Source organism: Lepidochelys kempii, chromosome 25 (genome assembly GCF_965140285.1).
Source record: "Lepidochelys kempii isolate rLepKem1 chromosome 25, rLepKem1.hap1, whole genome shotgun sequence".
Taxonomy (NCBI): Eukaryota; Metazoa; Chordata; order Testudines; family Cheloniidae; genus Lepidochelys; species Lepidochelys kempii.
Genome location: NC_136404.1, coordinates 15,094,298 through 15,119,416, shown reverse-complemented (window position 1 = coordinate 15,119,416; position 25,119 = coordinate 15,094,298). Strand labels below are relative to the sequence as shown.

At 47.7% G+C, this 25,119-nt stretch overlaps 2 protein-coding genes across 7 annotated transcripts; both read right to left on the bottom strand.

Annotated features, from left to right (window-relative positions):
• Positions 1-200: 200 nt before the first annotated feature.
• FAM174C (family with sequence similarity 174 member C) lies at positions 201-8,611 on the bottom strand. Its single transcript, XM_073324586.2, has 3 exons — positions 8,255-8,611; positions 6,515-6,631; positions 201-4,453 (listed from the first exon to the last, which is right to left on the bottom strand). Exons 1-3 carry the CDS (start codon positions 8,527-8,529, stop codon positions 4,450-4,452), a joined length of 396 nt encoding a protein of 131 aa, XP_073180687.1. The 5' UTR covers positions 8,530-8,611; the 3' UTR covers positions 201-4,449.
• Positions 8,612-16,884: 8,273 nt separating this feature from the next.
• Positions 16,885-22,393, bottom strand: CIRBP (cold inducible RNA binding protein). 6 transcript variants are annotated; one of them, XM_073324640.1, is made up of 8 exons: positions 22,286-22,393; positions 20,979-21,087; positions 20,791-20,897; positions 20,158-20,299; positions 19,984-20,068; positions 19,725-19,792; positions 17,276-17,361; positions 16,885-17,027 (listed from the first exon to the last, which is right to left on the bottom strand). In XM_073324640.1, the coding sequence occupies exons 2-7, from the start codon at positions 21,079-21,081 to the stop codon at positions 17,357-17,359; spliced, it is 510 nt and encodes a 169-aa protein (XP_073180741.1). In that variant the 5' UTR covers positions 21,082-21,087; positions 22,286-22,393; the 3' UTR covers positions 16,885-17,027; positions 17,276-17,356. The 6 variants fall into 6 exon arrangements, with proteins under 6 accessions (XP_073180741.1, XP_073180740.1, XP_073180742.1 ...); XM_073324639.2 differs by having other exon boundaries at positions 17,276-19,297; positions 19,725-19,789; XM_073324641.1 differs by having other exon boundaries at positions 19,725-19,789.
• Positions 22,394-25,119: the final 2,726 nt, after the last annotated feature.

The following is a 25,119-nucleotide window of genomic DNA, read 5'->3' as shown; positions in this document are numbered from 1 at the left end:
AGCACATGCCACTCACTCTTACACTAATATCCCTGGGCCCTCTTGCTTGCAAGACATCTTTTAGCCTTAGAGTACCCAAGCAGAGAGAGAGTTTGAGAACAGAGCCCCTTGTGGATCAGCACAGCACTGGGCCCTTGGTACTGGGCAGTCTTTCAGAATAACCAAGGTCACAGTCACCGTCGCTACAAAGGAGGAATCTGTTGAAATGGAATGTTTTATTTTATTGGTTTGAAGATATGAGGGGTGGAGACAAGTGGTGACCAAAAGGAAAATGGAAGATCAATACAGGATTGGCTGCTGTTTAAAAACAAGCACACTCCAAGGGGGAGGGAAACCACTGTGCACTAGAGTGCTTTTTTATTGACTGCCAAGCAATCTGTTCAGACCACAGGTCTCTCTCAGCAACTCAGTGCTACAGATCACATTCAAGTCATGTGCAAACGCAACAAAACAAGAGTACAGTATTAACAGTAGAGCGCTGCAGCCTGGTATCACTTTGAATCAATCTCATTAACCGCACCAAAGCCCCAGACGATTTGCCTATTAGTTCAGCAGTGAGTAGTTCAATGCCAGTACTAGACAACTCGATACAACCCCCCAAACAGATTAGAGAGAATTATGTAAATTTTGTTAATTAGCCTTTGGCTTAAACAACCCTAACAGTTTCAACTCTATAGCAGTTACCTGGAGCACACGCTGGTCAATGTCTGCATGAACATTAAGAAGCATCACACAATCTTGGTCCTGATCATCCTCAGCTCACATCGACTTCAGGAGTGCTCGGTGTCCTGAGAATCAGGTCCTTTGGCAACCACCGAGTCAGGCTCTGAAGCTCAAGAGTCTGGAGGGAGCAGACTGGGAAGGCCCATGGCAAGAGGCAGCAGCCAGAGCGAGTGGCCCCTCACACCCAGAACAACAGGAAGTAGGACACACATCAAAACCATTTTTCAGAAGAGGGGGTGTTGCCAGAGGCACTTTAGGAGGGCCCCAAAAGCTTTGCCGGAGGCATACTGCAGAGTGATCTACCGGGGTGTCCACATGGAACCCAAAACATGCTTTAAAAAAAAAAAAAATTAAAATAACCACTGAAGGCACCTCCCAGCCTGAGCTCCTCTCTTTGGGGGAAATAAGAGCCAGGATTTAAAAGCCACCATTATCAGTAATAGTCCTGCAAGGGCTATGCTGGCCTCACTCCAACTGTCCATTGCCAAGACGTCTCCACCGCTCTCAGAAGCGGGTCTCGCCACAGTGCTGACTCTCCCACTCTTCTTTCGGGTCAGCTTGGGGAGGCACAAAAGCCACATGGAGCAATAGATCTGCACTGAAAGGAGTCTTACCTTGTTGTTGTCATCAATTTTACTTCTTCCCGCAAGGTACATTAATAATTTAGAGCAACCAAAAGCCTGAGAGCAGGAATGTGAGGAGATAATCTTGGCTTGTGACGTGCAAAGCCAAGCTGATGTAAAGACTTCAAGACACAGAATTTAAGGTGCATTCCCCATGCTTAAGAGAAAAAATAGCCTACACAAGTCAGCTTTTAATATGGAATTGGCCAGAGGTCAGGTCAGTCTCCAACCAGAACAGACTCAGATCAAAAAGTGCAAGAGGCTTTTCCTAGGTAGCAAGCGTCCCCTTTACACCCACAGAAATATTGCTTCTACTCTCCAGGGGGCAAAATTCACCCATGCACAGCTTATTTTGAGGGTTTAAAGAGGGACAGAGGCATCATGCCAGCCTTCTGCAATGGGGTGAATTTAGGCACCTACTCAATACCAGCAGAACTGGTATCTCACAGGTTACATACACTAGTGCTATCCTCACCTAGATTTTTAATAATTACTAAGGGGACATCAAACTCCACTTAGAACATTTTCATAATAGGCCCCTAGTTTGTACCTGAATAATTGAAAAAAATTTTATATATAAAAATAAAATAGGTCCCATCTTCTTTCACCAGAATTATTAAACCATTAACACATTAAAATCAATACGGTCTTAGAATCGTTCATTCCAACAGACCCAAGAAAATCAAAGATTGCAAACTCACTCTGTCCAACAAAGAAGCAGAACTTAAGGAATGAAAAAATAACTTGCCTCAGCTAATGCAAGGCCAATGAACATTACAAAACCTGAGCCAAACCGTTAACTAACTGGCCTGCAATGCAGCGTCTGACTTAAGTGACCTGTGAATGATGCTTTACAGGAAAAGAGGTGTGATGGGAGCTGAAGGGTTAAGGCAAGCATTACCATTGGTGTTTATGGAGTACCGCCCTAGAAGGGATGAAGACACCACCATTCTAATGAATCAAAACAAGCTAACTCTCTGCATCACCGGCCAAACTCAGCCATTACAGCTGTGCTCGGGTAACACAGAAAGCACATTCATCTCTGCATCAGTTAAACATACAAAGATGCTAAAATGGACATTAACAGATACAAATTAGATGAAATTTGTGACTATCAAGGTGCTCTTTGATCATACGGAAGTCGTCCTTTCAAAAATATTTTGTTTTTCAATCTTAAACAAGTACGCACCTCTTTCAGCAGGCTGGGGAGCCTACAGCTAAGAGCTAAGGTATCTGGGGTGGTAGAGGAAATCAACACTTCTAATCAGGATACCTTGGTATCAAGAAATACTGCCTGTTGCGTAGATGACCCCAAGGGACATGGTGCTCTCTACACTATCTTGGTTCAGGACTTCAAAGCATGGCTCAGCTCCCAGAGATCACTTCTGCTGCCTGGCTGGCAGCAAACCCATTTAAGCATGGTCAATTTTTAATCATTCTCCTTGGCGCTCTTTTTGTAACAGGTCAGTTTCTCCCTCATTAACAAGACAGAATTCATTTCCGAGAGAAAGGAGCTGCTATCCCATATTTCTCTCCCAAAGATGCTTCATGTAGCACCCAATCTGTATTGAGAACAATACAGTCCTGTAGCCTTAAAGCTGCACCTCTCCAGTAGGGTATTTTCTAGCTTACAGGCTGACTGTGCTGGGATTCTTGTAGCAATGGCACCCGATCCCTAGAGGAGAGGTGGGATCTTCAGGATTGCAGGGCTGTATGGCCCTTAATTTTCAAATAAACTGCACCCTGCATCTGCATTGTGGCTGAAGCCACACGCTTGCAAGAAGTGTACTTTAAACAGGATTGTTGCTAGCAGTTTCCATCACAGTATAAGCAGGGTCTGTACTTGATGAGGGTACAGGGAAGGAGATATTTGCTGCACACTTCTAGTACATTCACATATGATCCCTTCACCACAGGTCACTGACCATCAACACAACCAGGCTACAACGGGACATTTCTGCGGCTCACTGGGCTTATTCCATGGCTCAGCCCAGAGCACTAATGCATGGACTGAAACTGCTCCCTACACGCAAGAGCAGCTATTTTTGAACCAGCACTGCCTCAGTTTAAGATTTGCAGTCAACAGGGATCCGGCTTCAACTCCTCTTCAAGGTTATTCTGCTTTTTCCAGCCAACAGTTGTTCTTGGATGCGTTGCATTGGGAACAAGTACTTCCGACTTTCTATGTCTGACGACAATGCCATCTGTACTGAATCTAATAGCATGGTAGATATTAAACAACTCTGCGGCAAAGGGGTCTTTTGCAGGTACTCTGGTTTGCAACTATACAAAATAGTAGAGTTTGAACACGTGTTGATCCCACAGTCTAGCCAAACAAGTTATTACTACTTCAGACTCTCCTCCTGGCTCAGTGATATCCCTTAGCTGTAAACACATTTCTTCATTCTGTAAGTCAGGTAATGACTTGTATTGTCACTGCGTCGCTTCCATCTTTGGGTTGCAGCATTAGCCCTAATAGCAACTGCAAGAACACTGATGCACTGAACGCTCCCTCCCCGCCCCACAGCCGCTCTCCAGCTGACTGAACTACAGTACAGATCCATTACCTAATGCAAGGGATAGCTCCAGACCTCAGAGACTGATATCGCTTGACGTGGAGTCAGTTATAAAGTAAAAAGTAAGAGCACTGTGTGGGCAACAAGCAGAATCCAACTGCCTGATACCACTTCAGTTTCACTGCAATAGTTGCTAGAGGGTGGGATATAAATGTATACAGGATACTGACTAGATTTCGTAGGCCGGCTGATGTGGCTGCAATACTTCAGTCCATCACTAGGAATGTTAGAAACTGAAAGCCCACCTTAGAGAGTCACATTTTCGTTATCAAGAGAGTTACAACGGTTCCTGCATAAGCAATAACACCCAGGGCAGTAGGACTTATCGTTTTACCACTCTGCCTTCTCCTACATAAGGGAAACAGGTTTAGATCCCTCCCACACACACACCTATAAAACTGTGTGCTGTTAGCTAGCAGCCATCTTAAGCAGTTAGAAAAAATAAACCCAAGAACTGGTGAGGCAATTCTGCTGGTGGACTTGCACCTTCTCGGTCAGTCTGTGGAGTTGGAGCCATTGGTCCCACATCATCTGGAAAACAGAAGACATCCAAGCACCAGCATGAGCGTTTACAGCTTGACAGTTCTTTAGCATGCCTTGAAATAGCTGTGGGGGAGGGAGATGGAGTGAGGGGGAGATGAAGGAGGGCTGTGTGCATGTGATTCTCTTCCTCTTTGAAAACACTTTGAAGGAATCAAACCCACTTATCAAGACTCCACCGCAAAAAAGTAAGTGCTAAAATTAACACGTGTCCTAATGGGATAAAGACAGCTCTGAGTTAGGACACCATTGGTTCCTCCACATAAGACTGAGAAAGGTTTTAGAATCTCTAGCAGAAGCAACTATACGGCACACGCTTCTGACTCCCTGAAGGAAGTGTGTGTTTGGGCTATCGGACTACTAACTGCTTCCACTCTGTAAGGAGGGAGTGTGGTCTAGTGGATGGAGCACTAGACTGGGCACACAGGATACCTGGCTTATTCCCAGCTCTGCCACTGCTCTGCTGGGAAAGTCACTTCACCTCTATGTCCCTATTTCCTCATCTGTAAAATGGGGATGATACTGGCTTTCTTTGTAAAGTGTTTGGAGAACTCCTGATAAAAAGCTAGGTATTATTACCCCCCTGTATGAGATCAGAACAAAACATAATGAAGAGAAAGCGATATCTGAACGAAGCCAGAGGCGCCTCTAAATGTAGAATTGTGCAGAGCTGAGTTCAGTGTTAAAAGCCAAGTTTGCTTTATTAGGTGTTCAGTCAGCCATATTCTAAACGGCAAAATTCCAAGTACCAGATTAACACTTAACTTCAAAGTGCTTTACAGACATTAGCTGATTAAATGCAAAGGAGTCTGAAATGTTTAATTTAGATGCAGCAAAAAGATTGCTTGGTTCTCAGAACAGGGAAGGTAGGAGCCAAAATGAGGAGCAGATTCCTTGAGATGGAAGGAGACTGGAGAACAATGCACAGACGTCAGGAGGGCAGGGAAGATGATTTTAGGACATGCAATGCCAGAGCTGTGCAGGGAGAAGTTCACACGCAGTCCACCCACAATATGCCTGCCTCTAGCTGCTGTTCTCAGTCTCCCACTTTGTGTGGGAGCATGCAGCACTCGTTACCCGCTTACATATTCTTGCACGCCACCTGTACTCCAGACACTTCTTAAATAAACCTGAACTTCCGGGGGGATAAGTCCCTTCATCTTCTTTAGTCTTTGGGTCTTTCACTGCGTTCCATATGCTTGGAACTGAATCTGAGAGATATGCATGCCAAACCCCCTCCCTTTTCCTTCTTTATAAAGGACCGTTCTATGATAAATTCCAGTTCTAAGTGACCTTGGGTCATTGTGTTTGTTCTGAATTGCAACCTCTCTAGGAGAGCGACATAACTATCTAACACAGATCACCTATTGTACTGCACTGTGTCCACTGCAGAAATAACCAAAATAAAACTGATTACTGAAGAGTCCATTCAGTATTGCAGAGTGGAAGGAGGAAGAATTAAAATAACTATGAGATGCAGAGGAAAGGGAATTATCACATGAAAAATAATTTGAAAGAGTCTTATCTTATAAAAAGCATTTAGTAGATTCTTAAAATAAAGGATTTGAAATCTGTCTACTATCTGTGTTTCACTCAGTCCCAGGAAGAAAATAACCTAGACATTTTCATTTAGGGAAGGTGTTAGTAAGCTTTTATTCAGTTTCACTTGCTGGTTTTCATGCATTAGCACCGTGCTACAAAGCTGAGGCAAACAATAGGAGAAACCTTGTTACAGAAAAAAAAAATCCCATTTCCCCCCCCCCCCCCCCCATTATTGATCTCAGGTTTTGTAAAAGCTAATTTTTAATCCATGTCTCTAATACTTTCACATGTATAAAGGCCCTTTAGTATCCCAAGCAAGACCATCTATGCAATGTCGTTCTCTTGAGACTGTTAACCCAAATGCCTGACACTGCAATTGGATCCATCCACACAGTTGGACCCTTGCACCTGCACAGAGTTTCACCTGTATGGATCCAGTTGCAGATTCTGTGCCCAAGCGTCAAGCATCTTTTGAAAGCAACATTTAGCTACTTGTAAACATCCACCTACCGTCTCAGATTTCTTGTTTCAAACACTGTGTCTTCATCGCTGTCCAGAGAACCCAACTCCATATTTTCATCATAGTTTGAAAGGAGACCATACTTCTTCCGCTGAGGTTTCTTCAACCTGAAATCAGTTTTGAGCTCATTCACAGGTACTTCTGATCTAGAACTTTCATTCACAAACCCTGATGTAGGCTCCCTTTTGCATACAATGTCATGAGCTCATAAGGACAGGAGAGGCCTGGTTAGCCAAAAGGACAAAATGAACAAAAACAGGGAATCGGGATGTTTTGTCTGTGGACTATTTATTACATACTCTCGGGTTTGCTCCTGGATAGCACATAGTTTGGCTTCAGTGGTCATCACCTGTAGAGTAGCTCAAAAATATCAGCCTTATATTTGCATACCATTGCCAATGGGGGATATTAGTCAGAAAGACTGTATCGGAAACAATTTAGTTGGTGCTTTTGATGGAGTGAATTTTGACTAGAATAGTAATACTAGTATAACTCCCTGTGTGGGTACTCTTATTCCGGATTCAGAGTGCCTTTTTTTCAGTTCAGTTTCCATGTCACTTTGACCAGGTCTATGCCTAGGACTTTTGCTGGCACAGTAATGCCAGTTAGGGATGTGATTTTTTTTTTGACATTTCTATACCAGTAAAAGCTATATTGTAGACAATCATAACAAAAAAAAGTGCTTTTATGGGTATATGCTGTGTCTACATCAGTAAGGCTTGCTAACAGAGCTATACCAGCATAGCTATACCAGCAGATCTCTTCTAATACAGACAAGCCATCCAAAAGGGGCTTAAGCGAAACCAAAAAAAGCTACTCTCATTCCAGGATAAGAATGTCCATACAGGCAGTTAGACTGGTAAAAAAAAAACTTTCCTGTGTAGACAAACCCTTATTAAGGCAGGAAAGGATATCACACACTTCAGAGGGTGGAATGCTGGACTCTGTCTCTCACTTCAGGGCCTGAGGCACAAAGAACAACTACTCTGTCCCTGCTACACCAGCACGGGGATAAAGGGGACGGCAGAGTCTCAGGGGACATTTTTTCTACCAACCTCCAGACTCCTCTCAGCTTTTACAGCAGAAGTACAGAGCTACCTTCACTGAGCCCACACTCATCAGAAGAGGGTGGGGTTTTGGAGAAGCCGCTTTCTCAAGCGACAGGAGAAAGATTTCAGAGTTCCCAAGAGAAATAGAAGAATGCAGGCGTGTTTTAAGGGCATGGCGTAATCTTTCTAGGAATTGCAAAAGGCTCCAGCATTTCCTCACTCTTTCTAAAGCGCCCCGTGGGAAAACAGAGAATCCACAAAGGATGACAGAGGCGTGGAAGACCGATGGCTCTCCCAGAAGCCTCCGGAGGAGGGGAGGGCTGAGGGGTGTTTATTCCAGGGGAAAGTGAGTCTAGGATGTTCCCATGTCTGCTTCCCAGGAACGGCGGGGGGGGGGGGGGGGGAGGAAGCAACGGAGGTTCCCAAGCCTGCCTCCTGGGGAGATGGGGGTAAGGACCCCACCCCTGTTCACACCCCCCCACAAAGACACTCCATGGAGTGAAGGAGATGCTCCAGGAGGCGGGGGTCTACAGCGGACCCATCCCCTTGGAATATAGGGGAAAGGAAGGGAGGGTCTCATGACCAGCTTCCTTCCATTGGGATGGGTCCCTAATACGGGGAGCTCCATGTCTGCCCCCCCCCCCGCCGCCTCTCCCGGCCCCCCGCGCGCCCGCCACTCACCGCAGCGCCCGCACCAGGAAGTAGAGCGCGGCCAGCACGCAGAGGCCGCTGAGCACGTAGAAGCCCCGTTGCACCGCGGGCAGCCGCCCGCCCAGCAGGTCCAGGCCCCGGACCCCGCCGTCGCTGTGGTTCCCGGCCGGCCCTGTCCCGTTGGCGACGGCGGTGGGGCCCGGGGGCGGCGAGGTCCCGCCGGGCCCGGGGGAGCTGGACACCGCGCAGGCGCCGAGCAGGAAGAGCAGCAGGGGCAGGAGGCCACCGAGCTCCCGCGGGACCATGGCGGGCGCACGGCAACTACCGGGACACGCGCGCCTCGGCCTCAGAGAGAGGCCAACGCACCGGAAATGGCCCGGCCCGGCGCAGCGCTGGCTGGGGTCCGGCCGGGGACTGTAGAGCCCGCCCACGGGGTTCCGGGAACGCGGGGTTCCGGGCAGGCTACAGAGTAGGGTAGGGGTGTCGGAGCAGTGGGGGCCCGCAAAGGGACTCTAGGGTGCAGAGGGGAACAGGGGGGAAACGGTTCAGAGGGGAGCAGGGGGTATCAGGAAGCAGAAGGAAGGTGCAAAGGGACCCCAGGGTGTAGAGGGGTATGGGGCCATGGGGGAGCAATAGGGTTTCCAGGCTCCTGGAAAAGGGACCCGAGCGGCTCTGGTGGGTGACGTAGTGGGGGGCCGGGGTTAAGGCAGGCACCCTGCCTGCCCCAGCTCCGCGCGGCTCCCGGAAGCTGCCGCCAGGTCCTGCAGCCCCTAGGTGCATGGGCGGCCAAGGAGGCTCCACACGCTGCCCTTGCTCCAAACGCCGGCTCCACAGCTCCCATTGGCCAAGAACCCCGACCACTGGGAGCTGCGGGGATGGCGCCTGGGCGCGGGGGCAGCGCACGGAGCTTCCCTAGCCACCCATGCGCCAAGGGGCTGCAGGGCATTTGACAGGTGGGAGGGACCACGGGTATCTCCTGGGCACTCTACGGGTGTTCGGTTTGGGGCCCCAATTTGTGGGTTTTCTCCAGGGGCTGTACGCCACCGTGCAGTGTTTGGTCAGGCTCAGCTGGACCCTGACGGAGCCGGTCAGCTTCAGGCAGGGGGTTCATCAGTGGTGTCCACTGTCAGGCCAGCTGTATACTCTGGTGATCAAGCCCTTCCTCTGTCTCCTCCGTCGGAAGTTGACGGGGTTGGTGCTCCATGAGCTGGAGTTGCAGCTAGTCCTGTTAGTGTACACCAACGTGCTCCTCATGGTCCAGAACCCAGGCAACTTGGTGCAGGTGGAGTCCTGCCAGGCGATCTACTTGGCGGCCTCCTCCGCCCAGGTCAACTGGGTCAAGAGCTCTGGCATGATGGTCGGGGATGGGTGGGAGATGAGCTCCCTCCCACCTGAACTTCAAGCCATTCAGTGGCGTGCGGGTTCACTGCTCTATCCTGGTGTTTACCTTTCCACCACGCATCCTTTTCCACTGGAGAACTGGTGGGATTTGGAGGCCAGGGTGCGTGAGCGGCTGTGGAGATTGACAGGATTGCTCCAGTGCCTCTCCCTGAGGGTGAGGGCGCTGGTGCTGAACCAATTAGTCCTGTCCATGCTCTGGCACTGGCCCAACACCCTGAGCCCAGCCCCAGGGCTCTTGGCCCTGCTCCAGAGGGTAGTTTTGGAGTTCTTCTAGCCAGGACTGCACTGGGTCTCTGCAGAGGTCCTGAGTCTTCCCCTGGAGGAGGGAGGACAGGGCCTGGTCTGCCTCCACAGCCAGGACCATGTCTTCCCCCTCCAGGCCCTGCAGAGAATCCTTTACGGTGCAGGTAGTCCAGCGTGGAGCACGTTGGCACACGCCTTCCTCCGCCACCTCCGAGGGCTCTGATACAACCAGCAGCCCTTTTTTTCTCCACCCGAGGGGTCTTCCACGAGATCTCGCCGAGCTGCCAATCTTCAACCAGGACCTCTTCCGGACCTGGATGCTGTTCTCGGCGACCAGCTCCATTGTGGCCACCAAGGGGGAAGACCTCCTCACGGAGCCCCGGCTACACAACTCCTACCTTCGTATGCAGGTGGCAGAGTCCCCCTAGGTGCACCGGAGGTTGTCCTGATAGAAACCACCAGAATCTGAGACCTCCTGGACTACGACGGGGGGGACTGGATGGACACCCGAGCACTCGGTCAGTGCATGGGGCTCTCCATCCTTCTGACCTCCCTGCGTGTACTCCGGGAGGTGGGGGCAGCTTTGTTGCCCACCTCTCAGGTTTTACTTAAGCGGGTACTGCGAGAGGGTGCTCCCCACCTGCCCCTCACCCCAGGCCCTCCAGGCCTTTTCATCGGGCCCCCTCCCTTCCACAATCTGAGCCAGCTGCATGCCCTGCAGCCAGGTTCCTTTGAACTGTGCCAAGGAAACAACTATACACACTCATGCTCCACACATTTCACTTCCTCACCCTCATGTCCCGCCCTGATACCAAATGGTGGGACTATTTATCACCTGTGGAGGATGAGAAACCCTGGTGGGCCAGCCTCTATTCCACCCCGGTCCCAAGGCCACAGGGACATCGGTTGGCAGCTCCTCCATGGAACCGTAAGCATGGGCATGTACCTGGCGTGGTTCACCCATCCCTGATGCCTGCCCCTTTTGCGGCATGAGGGACAACCTGGCACATGCCTATCTTGAATGTGCCAGGTTGCAGCCCCTCTTCTGGCTCCTCCAGAACCTCCTGTTGAGGTTCTGGCTGCACTTTTCCCCACACCTGTTTATATTCGCACACCCTGTCCGTGGCCCCACGAAGTCGCGAGACCACGTCAACCTCCTCCTGGCCCTGGCCAAAGTGACCATCTTCAACACCAGGAGGAGGATGCTGAACGAGGGGGTGCTCTGCGACTGTGGGGCCTATTTCTGCTCCTCCCTGGTCTCACGCATCCAGGCAGAGTTCCTCTGGGCGGCATCTGCTTGCTCCCTAGACACCTTTGAGGAACAGTGGACACTGTCCGGGGTTCTCCGCTCTGTGTCCCCTTCTGGATTCCTAGTTTTGCACCTTTGACCTTCACTCCTGACCCTGTTATTTCTTAGTTGTCCCCTAAACTCGTTTGAATCCCGGGTCCAGTGGTCCCTCCTGCAAGGCTGCAGGAGGGGCCTTTAGAAGCAGATACGCTTGCACCCGCCCGCTTCCCTGAGCTTTCCAATAAGGCAATAAAATCCGGGTTTTCTCACCCTCCACCCCCCCCCCCCCCCACACACACACACAAACTCACTCTCCTGCTGGTAATAGCCCATCCAAAGTGACCACTCTCTTTAAAATGTGTATGAAAACCTGGATTTGTGCTGGAAATGGCCCAACTTGATGATCACTTTAGATAAGCTATTACCAGCAGGAGAGTGGGGTGGGAGGAGATATTCTTTTATGGTCTCTGTGTATATAATGTCTTCTGCAGTATCCACAGTATGCATCCGATGACGTGAGCTGTAGCTCACGAAAGCTCATGCTCAAATAAATTGGTTAGTCTCTAAGGTGCCACAAGTACTCCTTTTCTTTTTGTGAATACAGACTAACACAGCTGTTACTCTGTAACCAGGAATAAACATTCTGGTTTCACATGTGCGTACGCATGACGTACGTGGGTACACACTCTAAGTCACTGGTCTGAATTTGACCAGGACCAGACTAATTAAAAATTGTTACCAATGACAGCTTAAAGGAGTTCACAGGCTCAGCCCAGCTTCTGCTGAACAAACAACCACATCACAAAAGCCACCACTTTAATCTGCGTGAAGCACCGGCAGATCCCAAGATGGCATAAACTGTCATAGTTCCATTGTGCGGCTATGTCAGTTTACACGAGCTGAGGATCTGCCCACAGGTTTTCAAAATAGCTCAGCACAGGCTGTCAGTGCTAGATTTTGAAGAGCTCATCAAGTTTAAGATGCAGGTGTCTTTTGGACATCTGGGTTTGTCATGATGGCGAGCTGTTTAGTGCCGAGCTCTTTTGGAACATCTGGCCCTAATTGTTTTATTGGAAATCTCAGTAAAGTCCATTGAATGAATAAACATTTCACTTTAGCAGTGCTTTCCCCCCCCCAGCAATTTTAAGAGATTTTGCAGGCTGGTGGTGGTAATATTGTGTTGTTAATAGTCCTGTTCTCTGTAGAGAAACCTTTAAAGGATACACACTTGAAAAGAGTGGGATGTCTGGAAGATTACAGCGTGCTCTTTCAAAATGCCCTAATTCAAGATTTCACTTCCTTTTCACACTGGCCATTAGGTGTCACTATAGTTCCACATCTCAAAACCACTTCCCGGGATTTTTTTGAACAGGGGACTTTCTATTAAGTCCTTTCAGCCAGTTATTCTATTTCATCCCAAAGTGATTCTGGGAATCATTTCATTAATCTGTTTGCTGTAATCTGTGAAACCAGTTATGCTGTAGATCAAATTTAGTCAGGCCTCCATTTTTGCACCTACAATTATTTGCATAAGTAATTTAGGGCACAAAGGCCTCTTCATATCAGGAACTTAAGACAGGTTTTTCAAATCATACTTTATGTGTATTTAACTTCTGAGAGGGTATTTATCATGAAGGCTTCCAAGCTGTTTAGGATTCATATGCAGCACTAACCACAGTGGGCATGCAGAACTCCCACAGTCACCAACAGAGAAATTATTAAATACATCAGGCAACATTCTGATTAAATGTTTTTTTCTGCTCTCGTTGGGTTCAATGAGTTTGATGGGGGTACAAGATAAGTAGACTTCAGGATTTGCTCTGCTGCGTATACACATAAATCCTTTAATTGTTCCTGTAAGTTTTCATATCTGTCCAAGATGCAGACACAGAAAAGTGATTTTCCCAAGGTCAGACAGCAAATCAGTGGTACAGTCAAGAATAGAAACCTTATCTCCTGGCTCCTAGTCTAGTGCCCTATTCACTAGCCCATCATGTAGTACAAACTCTTATACACTTTCTTAGAAAGGCAGATCTTCAATAGAATTTAACAACTGGCACTACCATAAATCTCATAATAGAGAGGTAGATGAGGCAGCATGCAAAGGAAGGCTGGGATATGATCAAATGCATTGTTTATTAATATGAGAAGGGGAATGGGGTTTCCCCATTAGCACCTTTGTTTGTAAATCTGGTGTATGTACAAAGGTTCAGTAACCCTCTTCCTTCAATTATCACCTGCACACAGCACTCTCCTCCCTTTATCAAGTCTCAGAAACCTACTTTGCAGCTGTAAGCTTACAGAGCTACATGGTTTTTCAGGAGTTAAACAAGGAGCATAGGGCCAGATTTTCAGTGTGGAGCAACCCCAGAACCAACTGAAGCCACTTCGGTAAGTGCTCAGCACACCTAAAAAAAAATCAGTCCCCTGGCTACTGAAAAGGAATTTGAAGTCAGTATAGCAGAATGAAATTCTAACACATTCCAAGAGTATGGAAAGTGCACAGCACAAGGGAACTTCAGATCAATACAGGTAAAACTCAGCAAACAGCTGGAAATAAAGAAATGCACTCAGCTTTAGTTCTAGTTTATGACTTTTAAGCATGACAAGGCACTGGTGTAACATCAATGACAGCCACAAGGGCAGAGACTTAGGTGAGGTTTGAATTAAAGGGATGTATTGGAAACATTCACAGCCAGCTATTGGATATCAAAGTTCTTGAAACCAGCTGAGGACACCTCCTTGTTCCAGCAAGACAAGACAATAAAATGAGGTAAGGCAATATTTAATGGAAAGGAGCCTTTGATATACAGGTAGAAGCATCTTAGAGCAGGAAATAATAAACTAAGAATTTAACTCAAGGGATTAAACAAGGGACCTGACTTCATTAATTAGCAAGGGCTGTATTAACACAGTGGAAGAAAATTAAGATGGGAACAAAAACAAGCATGCACTCTACATCCAGACTGCTCACTAAGACAAAAGGGAAACAAAGACAATGTGGCTCAATGAGAGGAGTCAGCCTCTGGGACATCTCATTGTAAAGGTGGACTTGTTTTTTGTCAAGTTCAAGTTGGTTTAGTTCTAGAAGCTAAGAGTTTGGATTCACATATTTGAAAAAATAGTATGACTAGATGAGGCACATTCTATGAAAGTAAGGCAATTAAATCTACTTCAAGCAACTTTCATCAAATGGTTGGAACCCAGCTGCAGATTAGAAAGTGTAATTACAGTCTGATCAGAATGCTCAATGTTAGGGTAAGTATGGGACTGAAGATTTCAGATGTAGGGGCGTTCAACGCCAATGCTCTGCACTGTGTGTTGTCACACCTGTGCAAGGTGGGTGAAAACAGTACCAATTCTGAGCTGTGAGCATTTCACATCCACTTTGCACTGCTGTAAATAAATGCACATGGTGCAAGGCACTGGTAAATCAGAGTCAGTAAGCAGAGTAACCAGCGTAAGTTCTTCAAGGATGAGGAACAACGTACAAAGCAAGCTACGAACTGGAGGATTCACTTAAGTTTCAGTTAGGGAAACCACACCTGAAACCAAGTTCTCAGAGCAGCACCAGCCAGATGAAGCTACAAGGGAAAGAGTAAGTTGTAGTTATGTTCATGCAGCAGAAGTAACTAACTTTAGCATGCAGATCACATGGAAACAAGGCTATGTTTTTTACCCCCACAGGGCTTTAATTTTGACCTTTCTATAAAAAGAAGTACAAGGAAACAAAAGCAATGAGTGCATAAGGTAGCCCTTTCCTGGAATTTTGGAAAGACTGCTGGGAAAGACTAATAGAAAAGCACAAAGCTAGTAAGAGAAGTTGAGTCAACACATTTGAGGAAAGACAGGTATTGGGTTGCCTGGCTTTAGGGGCTGGAGTCAAGAAGTCTTCAATATTTTGTTCAAGGTGGTGTTTATTACTGGCTGTAGCCAATGTATTCCTTTTGATCCTATTTTGAGATACTTTTAGACAAATGTTTCTAAAGTACTTGTACATGCTAAGTATAAAAACTGATGCACTTGTAAAAGCTTTGAAAGAAATGGATAGTTAAATCAAATACTATGTCCATTTCTCCCACAAACCTTCAGGCTTTTTGGGGAGCCACCTCCTATGCATTTAACGTCCTCCTGGAATGCTCCTTTAGGAAGCCATTAAAGCCCACCTCTATGCCACCTATGGCAAGCTGGCAGAAGGCAACTGCCAAGGTGGCCACTGGCATCTTTTTATTTATACATTTTAAACAGTTGTGAAACATTTTTCCTCACCCTTCTCCTACCTGTAGGATTTGGTCCTTCATTTAGTCTTTTTGTACCACTTTATTTAGATAAGGGAATTGCACTGAGGGAAAAGCTTTAATCTATTGTATGTCTGTCTTTATAACAGCAACTACAACTGCATTAGGTTGTACTGTTTTATACAAAATGAATAGTACAAAACCTCTAGATTAGCCCTTATTCTAAACTTTTGTACAAAATTAGGCATTTGTACAGCACCAAAACTATGGGGCTACAAAGTAACGGAGGCTTTTGAGCACTATTGTATTAAGTCTCTTCCAGCATTAAAGTATTTCTGAAAAGCTTCCCTGACTGCAGTACTTCAATGTAAGTTAGTGGGTCAGTATTGCTTCAACATACTAGTTTCATTGTCAGTTTAAAGCAGCTAGTAGGTCTTCAGTACTAGACAACTGCCATGATAGACAATTTCCTATTGTGGATATGGAGGATTGGCAGAAAAGGTTTTGCTAGTGCTGAGTCACCTTCAGTAGCCCAACTGCTAAATGACAATTTACACAATAGGGTTTGGAGAGATCTCTGAACATAAACTCAAGTTAGAAATATTTAATCAAACCCAAATGTGAAAGTCTCTTCACTGTATGAGACACCTCGAACAGCTGCTACAAAGAAACACTGCTTTTACAGTTGAATCTGTAGAAGTAATAGCACTACTTAGGTAGAACTTTTTGGATGCTGGAAATTGATAAATAGCAAAAAATTAGTTGCAAAATAGTTAGCTCTGATTTGCCACCCAATATGGAGGTTTGGTAGAAAAGCTTTTAGAAAACTATTTAGTGCAATTTTGACACTTTTCCCTAGAATTTTTAACATTCATCAGCAGAGGGTACAAACCACCTGTAGACTAATGTACATGAACCTTAATCTAGAAGGCAAAAATTTCAATATGTAAATCTGATTTCTAAAATTCCAAGTTTTATTAGAGTAATAGGTTTGGGACAGAAACGAATACTGACCACTAGTGTTTATGTAGTTGCTCAAATGACCATAGGGCCCCTTCAAACTCAAGTTATCAGAAGGTAGTAACATTTGTGAATGCAAAATAGATAGAATACATGTAGCTAGAACAACCATATACAAGGTTCCAATGGTGTTTCAGTGACTAGGGTTTTTTTTGAACTCTGACTTGGTCATGAAGGGGTAAGCCACCAAATCATTACCCCCTCAACAGCCATTAAAACAGACAGATTCTAAAGTATTTTAGGAGGAGCCTTCAATCCCCCCAGTCATAAGCAAACCTCTTAGAATCCTACACAGGGGCTCACTCAATGATCTTTAACCCTTTATGGATCAACTGGACCTTCATAAGTAGGGACAGATTTCCAGTGCTAAAGCTTTAAACTATACATCATATAACCCAAAATCTGTATCAAATCGTGCCTTGACTAAATCCATCTTTCTTGCATTTATAAAATTATTAAAAAATCATTGCTTTTTCCAGTCCAATTCTTTATTCTATCAGTTATAACAAGTCAGATTGTTCACTTGATCTATATCAGATATTATACACTGCTCAAAGCTCTTGAACTCCACTGGTCAGTCAGCCGTATCAATCCTCTTCAATGCAGCTCACTGCTGAAATAAAACAAGACAATGAGTTCTACAAATAGCAGATCCATACGTATATTAAATTATCTAAAACTGCTACTGACCAAGAGTTAGCCAAGTTATCAACCCCAACTTATTTCTCACAGGATATTAGCACAAGGCAAAACGTTCATTCTGGTACATGTACATATGCCAAACCTAAAATCAAATTTCTCCAAGAGGAGCTCCCCTCTACTCCAGTAATTTCTTACAAGGGAATGCACTGTAGATGGTACCTGCTTAGAAAGTTGATTGTTGGTACTGCTTTCATGAAATGCTCAGGAATGCTGTTTCAGGCTCAACTGTCCATCTTCTCTTCACCCTGGTAAAGCAAATGTGCGTTACTAGCCATATCCAACCATGGTGTTTACACTGCCACCCACCTCCCCAAACACAAGTCACATCATATACAAGGGTTTCACAAGCCATTCGCTGAACCCTATCACATCACAGAAGCACAGTCTGGGAAATTCCAGGGCTGGCTGATGCCTTTGATATACCAGCCAATATATATCTCATTTGATCCTTAAGCAGAAACAGTTAACCACTTTGACATGGCTGCTTAGGAACAGTGTGGGCTATGGGAGAAAGTTAATGGCAACAAGATGGTAAAGAAAGCTACATTAAGTGACTTAATGAGTCTAGGAAGAGTCTCAATAGATGAACACAAATCAAGTCAGGGAATTCTGCTTCCCATCTTGCTTCCATACCTACTAGGCAAGACATGACTGTGTGCCCAACTCTGACCTGTGGAACTGAAGTTGTGCCACAAACCAAAGATTGCATAGGCATGGATTTAAAAATTTTCCATTAGTTGACCAAAACTGTCAGAGGAATATTTCACAGGTACATTAGACTTTCAAATGAGCTCTCAACAAGAGGAAGGATGCGGACATGAGCAAAAGGAGTTACCTCGAATTACAGGACTATTTCCACATATGAACTAGCCCAGAAAGCAGCTTTCGTCTCAGAGGTTTCTGTTGGAGGCACAACACTTCTTTTCTCCAAGGACACTGCAGTTTCCATACGCTAGCAGAGAATTCTTAGAACTTGTAAGGCAATGACAAAGCTAGCTAATTAAGTCAATTTGTCTACCTTGGAACACTGTGTCAAACCAGTAACTACTTGTTATCAAAAGTCTGATTCAGACTACAAATTTCAATGTCTGCTTATTTTATGAAAATCCTGAACTGTCCTCTGACTAAACTGGCCAGCTGGGTTTTCCCTCCACTTTTGATGATTTAAGTATAACAAGTTAGTGATTACAATTCCCTAGAGTATACTTTTAGTAGTCTGCCACTAGACAATTTGACTATTCTTATGTGAAAACATCTTGACAGTATTCACATGTCAAGACCAGTTAAGATTACATTCTCTCCAATGGTCAGTAAGTCTAGCTTGCTTTAATACTCCTATCACTAGGCTCTCTTCTCTAGAGTCGTCCTCCTTATTACTTAGCTTGTTCACAAGATCTTCAAGGACTGTGTTGTGCAATGAAATGTAAATGTCAGGAGCAGAGTTCATTTCAGACGGTCTTTTAATAGGCTTCGTAAAGCCAAAGAAAACTGTATACAAGAATCCTTTACCACTTCAAATACAATATCAACGGAATATGCATATTTCTTCCAGTAAAAAAAGGACAATATAAATAAACATTTTCAAGAACCTCTTTTATGGTAAGTTTGCGAGTCTATTTCTGGGTAATTTACATCATACAGTAAAAATACCGTTATGCAGGTTGAACATACAAGCAAGTTTCTCTTTAAGTATATCAAGGTGGTTTGCCTTCCAATTTACACCCAGGCTGCATGCCTACCTTGCTACACTAAAGGAATGTTACAAGAGACGAAGGTAATGCACTTTAAAAAAAAAAGTCCACAGCTTGTTCAGCTTCCAGTGAACATTGAATTAAAGGTCCTTTTCTATCTCAAAAAACTGAATTAGGGCCCCAACTTCACAACTTTTAAAAAAACACCTTGGCTTATCACAGAGGATAAAATAAAATCTGTAGTGCTTTCAAAAAGATTAAAAACACTTTGAAACAGAGCTTTCTTAAAGAAAAGTCTAATCAGACCATCTTATATCAGAAGCTGTCAGGCTGTGTTTGACAAGATCAGAACTGATAATACTACAAAAGTGAAAATACAAGTAGATGTACTACACAATAACGATTTCAGCGAAGCTCCAAAAATCTTTATAAATACAGCCATTGGAAGGACGATCTTGAGTCAGGAAGGATTTTTACTCGTTGTGTGTAGCTGAGGACAAGAAGCAGGCACAATTGTAAAGGCACCGAAGCATAGACAAGTTCTAGCATTTTACTCCCTGTATTATTTCAGAGGCTAGTGCTAGTTCACTAGAGCTTAAGAGAACTTCCCCCACCCTTGATTAAAGTTTGTTAGAGGGCATTTGGAGTTTTGCCTAATTCTCGAGCTTCATGAATGAGAGAATTTACTACTTGCTTTGCCTTAGATCCAAGCAAGTCCTACACATGCATTAAAATTAGGAATTTAAGTGGCAAACATTTCCAAGGCCTGGTTGCAAATAGACTGGTTCTTATGGGCAAGAACAGAGTGTGATATGGTCCAACTGAGCCTTACAGTATTTCCAGACTTCAACAGGTCAATCGATTTAGAGAGCTCCCAAGGCAGTGTATTCTTCGTTCCCTTTTGAACTAAAACTTACCGTAACTGTCATAGTTGTCTCTGTAGGACCCTCCTGAAGACCTGTCACCATAGCCACCTTGATTCCTGCTGGTAAAAGTAACAAAGGTTTGTTTTATGAAACATGCTGTGATCTATACACATTACACTTTTGCTGTGCTATTGTGACTGAGCCAATTTACATCCCAGTCAAGTTGTTAACAGTTATTTCAGGACTGTCGCGACAAAAACCTCAACAGTCAGCAATTTGAACTCCTGCAGTCTACTTTCATCGTGTTTACCTGCTGCTATAGTAGTCTCTAGACCCATTATATCCCCCACTTCTGGAATCAAATCTGCTTCCTCCATAGCCTCTGTCTCCACCTCCTTGAATGGACACAATAAAGGACCAATTAACACATTGAAAAACTTCTCAGTGTCAAGTCAGTTATTGAAAATCAGTTACACTAACTCACCTCTAGAGAAGCCACGGCCCCCCCGACCTCTGCCTCCACGGAAAAAGCCTCTGCCACCTGATGAACCCCCTCTGTATCCACGGGATCTGTTTTCGGATGATTTACCTGCCTGGTCAACTCTAATCTGACGCCCATCAACAGACTAAACACAAAACAGAAAAAAAATAAACTGTACCAGTATTTACATGCTTTTAAAACATAACAGGACAGCATTTGCCAAATAAGCTGTCCAAACTGAAGGTACAAATTGGAAGCAGTTTTACTCATTTGTGTCCACAATGATTTGCCCTCATACCCAAAATCACAACCAAGTCACCACCATTAACTATTTACAGAGCATTCAAAAATAAAAATATTGCTTGAAATAAGGAAAAGGGCAAGTCTGCATATTTAGATTTCATTCATATTTTTAGATATATACATTACTTTAGCTGCTCCTAGAAATTTTAATATTCCATTATGTTGCCAAAATATTTTAATTCCTGAATCATGTATGATTTCAGGATTCTAACTATCCCCTATGGTTAATTCTGCTTAAGAAAAACACAAAGCTACTATTCTGGAAATGATAGTACCATGATTCTGCAGCTCTATACACTGTCTCTGAAGAAATGGAACACAAGATCTCTTTACCTTTCCATTCATAGCCATCATTGCATCTTTAGCATCATCTATGTTCTCAAAAGTGACAAACCCAAAGCCTCTGGACCTCTGGGTCTCTCGGTCTTTCACCACGACAACTGAAATGCAAAGACACCATTGGCACATACTCACTAGCACAAAAAGATAAAACTCATCACAACCACTTATTTTGTTCTTACCTTCAGATATCTGGCCGTATTTAGAAAAAACTTGCTCCAGTGACTGTTCATTGGTATCAAAACTCAGTCCACCAACAAAGAGCTTTCCCTCATCTGATGCCATTTTGTTCTGTAAACAAAGACATTACATCAACTGTTAAATCCCACAGGAAAAGTTATTTTTTGTTGCTTCAGTATGTAGGACTCACACAGGACCAAGGGATTAATTCACTAGACCAGTGTCAATAGGACCATAATACTTATATACCAATACCACAACTGCTAGTAGGAAGCTGCCATGTGTAATTCACAGAAGAGAATCACAGCTTTGTATCTAGAGATAATCCATTTGGTAGTCAGCCTCCATGTAAACACAGGGTGATTAAAAGTGTTTATTTCAAGAAATTAGCCAGATTACAGAAATGAGGAGACCACAGAGAATGTAATTTATCCAACAGCATGAATTATCCCTGCAGCCAAGCAACATTTCCCCCCAAGACCAGCATCCCCCCCCCAATATGTTCTCCAATACACAGTATCACAGCAGGCCTGGTGCTATCACCCAGATCCAGCTGCATGGTCCATTTCCTTAGTCTCCAGCCGTAGCGGGTCCATACCAGGCAGCGCCCTGCCCACCCCGTTCAGGCTTTGATTATCTAGCATCAGGCCCGATACCACTCGGGTGCCGTAGAGTGGGACCCAATGGCACAGCGCACCACGCCACTTACGGAATGAGGCCGCCTCTGAATGGGCTGTGGCTAGATTCGATGAGCCTAACGGCTCCCGGCGCCTCAGGACCCCGACGCCAGGCCAGGACCCAAGCCCGAAATGAAGATGCTCTGCCGCACTACGCCCACTGCGTTCCCGCGCACGCGCCATGGAAGAGCGCACGAGCTTCGCGGCATTGCAGGCACCCAGGAGGGCGCAGGCGCAAACACTCCACCGGATGCGGCAGACGCACATGCGTCCTGCGCCAAGGAGCGAAGCCTCAGCGCCTCTCCCCTTTGCCCCGCCCATTCCGCGCATGCGCGCTACACATATGTGGGAAGCCATTTTGCGCCGGCCGTGACCGGACGCCATTTTGTTTCCGAAGGCGCGTCGTCGATAATTGATCGCCCTTCCCCCTAACAGCAGCCCAAGCGGGGCGCTTCGCCCTGTTGGGGACTCCAGCGGTTGAAAACGTTGAATACGATGATAAAGGCGGGCGGACCGACCCTACCCACTTCTCCCTGTAAGAGAAGCGGGCGCTCCCATGGGACACCGCCTTACAGAGGGCGCCTCCGCCTGAGGCGATATTGCCCTCCCCTGCCTCTCCCCGGGCTCCTTACCGGTCCTCGGTGAGTGCAAGGGCAGCACAACGTTTCAAAATCCCAGCACGATGTACGCTGAGAGCTGGCGGCGCAACTGCTTATATAGCCCCTCGTCTGGCCCCCCCCGCCCTGCTCATGAATATGCAAATCACCATCGGCCTGAATGAGATAACTGCGACTGTTCGAGGACCGCCTCGCCTCCTGATTGGTCGCAGCCTGGTTAATATTCATAAGATGCTGAGAGGGAGGTGATGCACGCTTCGCATTCCCCACGTGGTGTGGAGTGCGGGGGGGGGGGGGAGGGCAAAGTGCTGATTGGATGGGAGGGGGAGAAAGTTAGGGGACGTGTTCCTGTGGGATGAGAGATTGGAAGAGGTTGATTGGCTGCGGCCTTTCCAGCCGCAGCCCGGCGCAGCCCACAGGCTCACCCCAGGCCGGGAAGGGGGCGGGGCCGCGGCCGCGGCCGCGCTGCCCTAGTTTCGCGCCCTTCGCAGCAATGCGGCGCCCGCTGCCGCTGCTGGAACAAAGGGGCCGCCTGAGGCGGCGGCGCCATCTTGGGTGGGGGAGGGACGGTCCGTGCCGCTACCCGTTATGCCCTGCCGGGCGAGCCGCGTCTTGCTGGGCCTGCCGCTCACGGGCCCCCGTTAGCCGCTTGGTCGCCCGCAGCACAGCCAGCACGCCGCCCCCGCGCCCCCAGACACTGCATGTCCCCCATAACCCGCAAATCCCCCATAGCCCGCACATCCCCCCAAACACAGCCCCTGTGCCCCCAGAGACTGCTTGTGCCCCCCATAGGCTGCACATCCCCCCATAGCCCGCCTATCCCCCCCAAACACAGCCCCTGTGCCCCATAGCGCAGCCCAGGACAGCCCCCCCGAACCCCCAGACACTGCATGTCCCCCATAACCCGCAAATCCCCCATAGCCCGCACATCCCCCCAAACACAGCCCCTGTGCCCCCAGAGACTGCTTGTGCCCCCCATAGGCTGCACATCCCCCCATAGCCCGCCTATCCCCCCCAAACACAGCCCCTGTGCCCCATAGCGCAGCCCAGGACAGCCCCCCTGAGCCCCCAGACACTGCATGTCCCCCATAGCCTGCACATCCCCCAAACACAGCCCCTGTGCCCCATAGCGCAGCCCAGGACAGCCCCCCCGAGCCCCCAGACACTGCATGTCCCCCATAACCCGCAAATCCCCCCAAACACAGCCCCTGTGCCCCCAGACACTGCTTGTGCCCCCCATAGGCTGCACATCCCCCCACAGCCCGCCTATCCCCCCCAAACACAGACCATGTGCCCCATAGCGCAGCCCAGGACAGCCCCCCCGAGCCCCCAAACACTGCATGTCCCCCATAGCCTGCACATCCCCCCAAACACAGCCCCTGTGCCCCATAGCGCAGCCCAGGACAGCCCCCCCGAGCCCCCAGGCACTGCATGTCCCCCATAACCCGCAAATCCCCCCAAACACAGCCCCTGTGCCCCCAGACACTGCTTGTGCCCCCCATAGGCTGCACATCCCCCCATAGCCCGCCTATCCCCCCCAAACACAGACCATGTGCCCCATAGCGCAGCCCAGGACAGCCCCCCCGAGCCCCCAAACACTGCATGTCCCCCCATAAGCCCCACATCCCCCAAACACAGCCCCTGTGCCCCATAGCGCAGCCCAGGACAGCCCCCCCGAGCCCCCAGGCACTGCATGTCCCCCATAACCCGCAAATCCCCCCAAACACAGCCCCTGTGCCCCCAGACACTGCTTGTGCCCCCCATAGGCTGCACATCCCCCCATAGCCCGCCTATCCCCCCCCAAACACAGACCATGTGCCCCATAGCGCAGCCCAGGACAGCCCCCCCGAGCCCCCAAACACTGCATGTCCCCCCATAAGCCCCACATCCCCCAAACACAGCCCCTGTGCCCCATAGCGCAGCCCAGGACAGCCCCCCTGAGCCCCCAGACACTGCATGTCCCCCATAACCCGCAAATCCCCCCAAACACAGCCCCTGTGCCCCCAGACACTGCTTGTGCCCCCCATAGGCCGCACATCCCCCCACAGCCCGCATATCCCCCCAAACAGAGACCATGTGCCCCCAGACATTGCATGTGCCCCCCATAGCCCGCACATCCCCCAAACACAGCCCCTGTGCCCTATAGCACAGCCCAGGACACCTCCCTGACCCCCCCAGACACTGCATGTCCCCCCATAACCCGCACATCCCCCCAAACACAGCCCAGGACACCCCCTGTACCCCCAGACACTGCATGTCCCCCCCATAACCCGCACATCCCCCCAAACACAGCCCATGTGCCCCAGAGCACAGCCTAGGAAACCCCCTGTGCCCCCAGACACTGCATGTCCCCCCTATAGTCCGCACATCCCCCCATCACCCACACATCCCCCCAAACACAACCCATGTGCCCCCAGACACTGAATGTACCCCCATAATCCACACATCCCCCCATAACCTGCACATCCCCCCAAACACAGCCCATGTGCCCCCAGACATTGCATGTGCCCCCCATAGTCCGCACATCCCCCCATAACCTGCACATCCCCCAAACACAGCCCCTGTGCCCTATAGCACAGCCCAGGACACCTCCCTGACCCCCCAGACACTACATGTCCCCCCATAACCCGCACATCCCCCCAAACACAGCCCATGTGCCCCCAGACACTGCACATCCCCCCATAACCCGCACATCCCCCCAAACACAGCCCAGGACACCCCCTGTTCCCCCAGACACTGCATGTCCCCCCCATAACCCGCACATCCCCCCAAACACAGCCCATGTGCCCCAGAGCACAGCCCAGGACACCCCCCCTGTGCCCCCAGACACTGCATGTCCCCCCTATTGT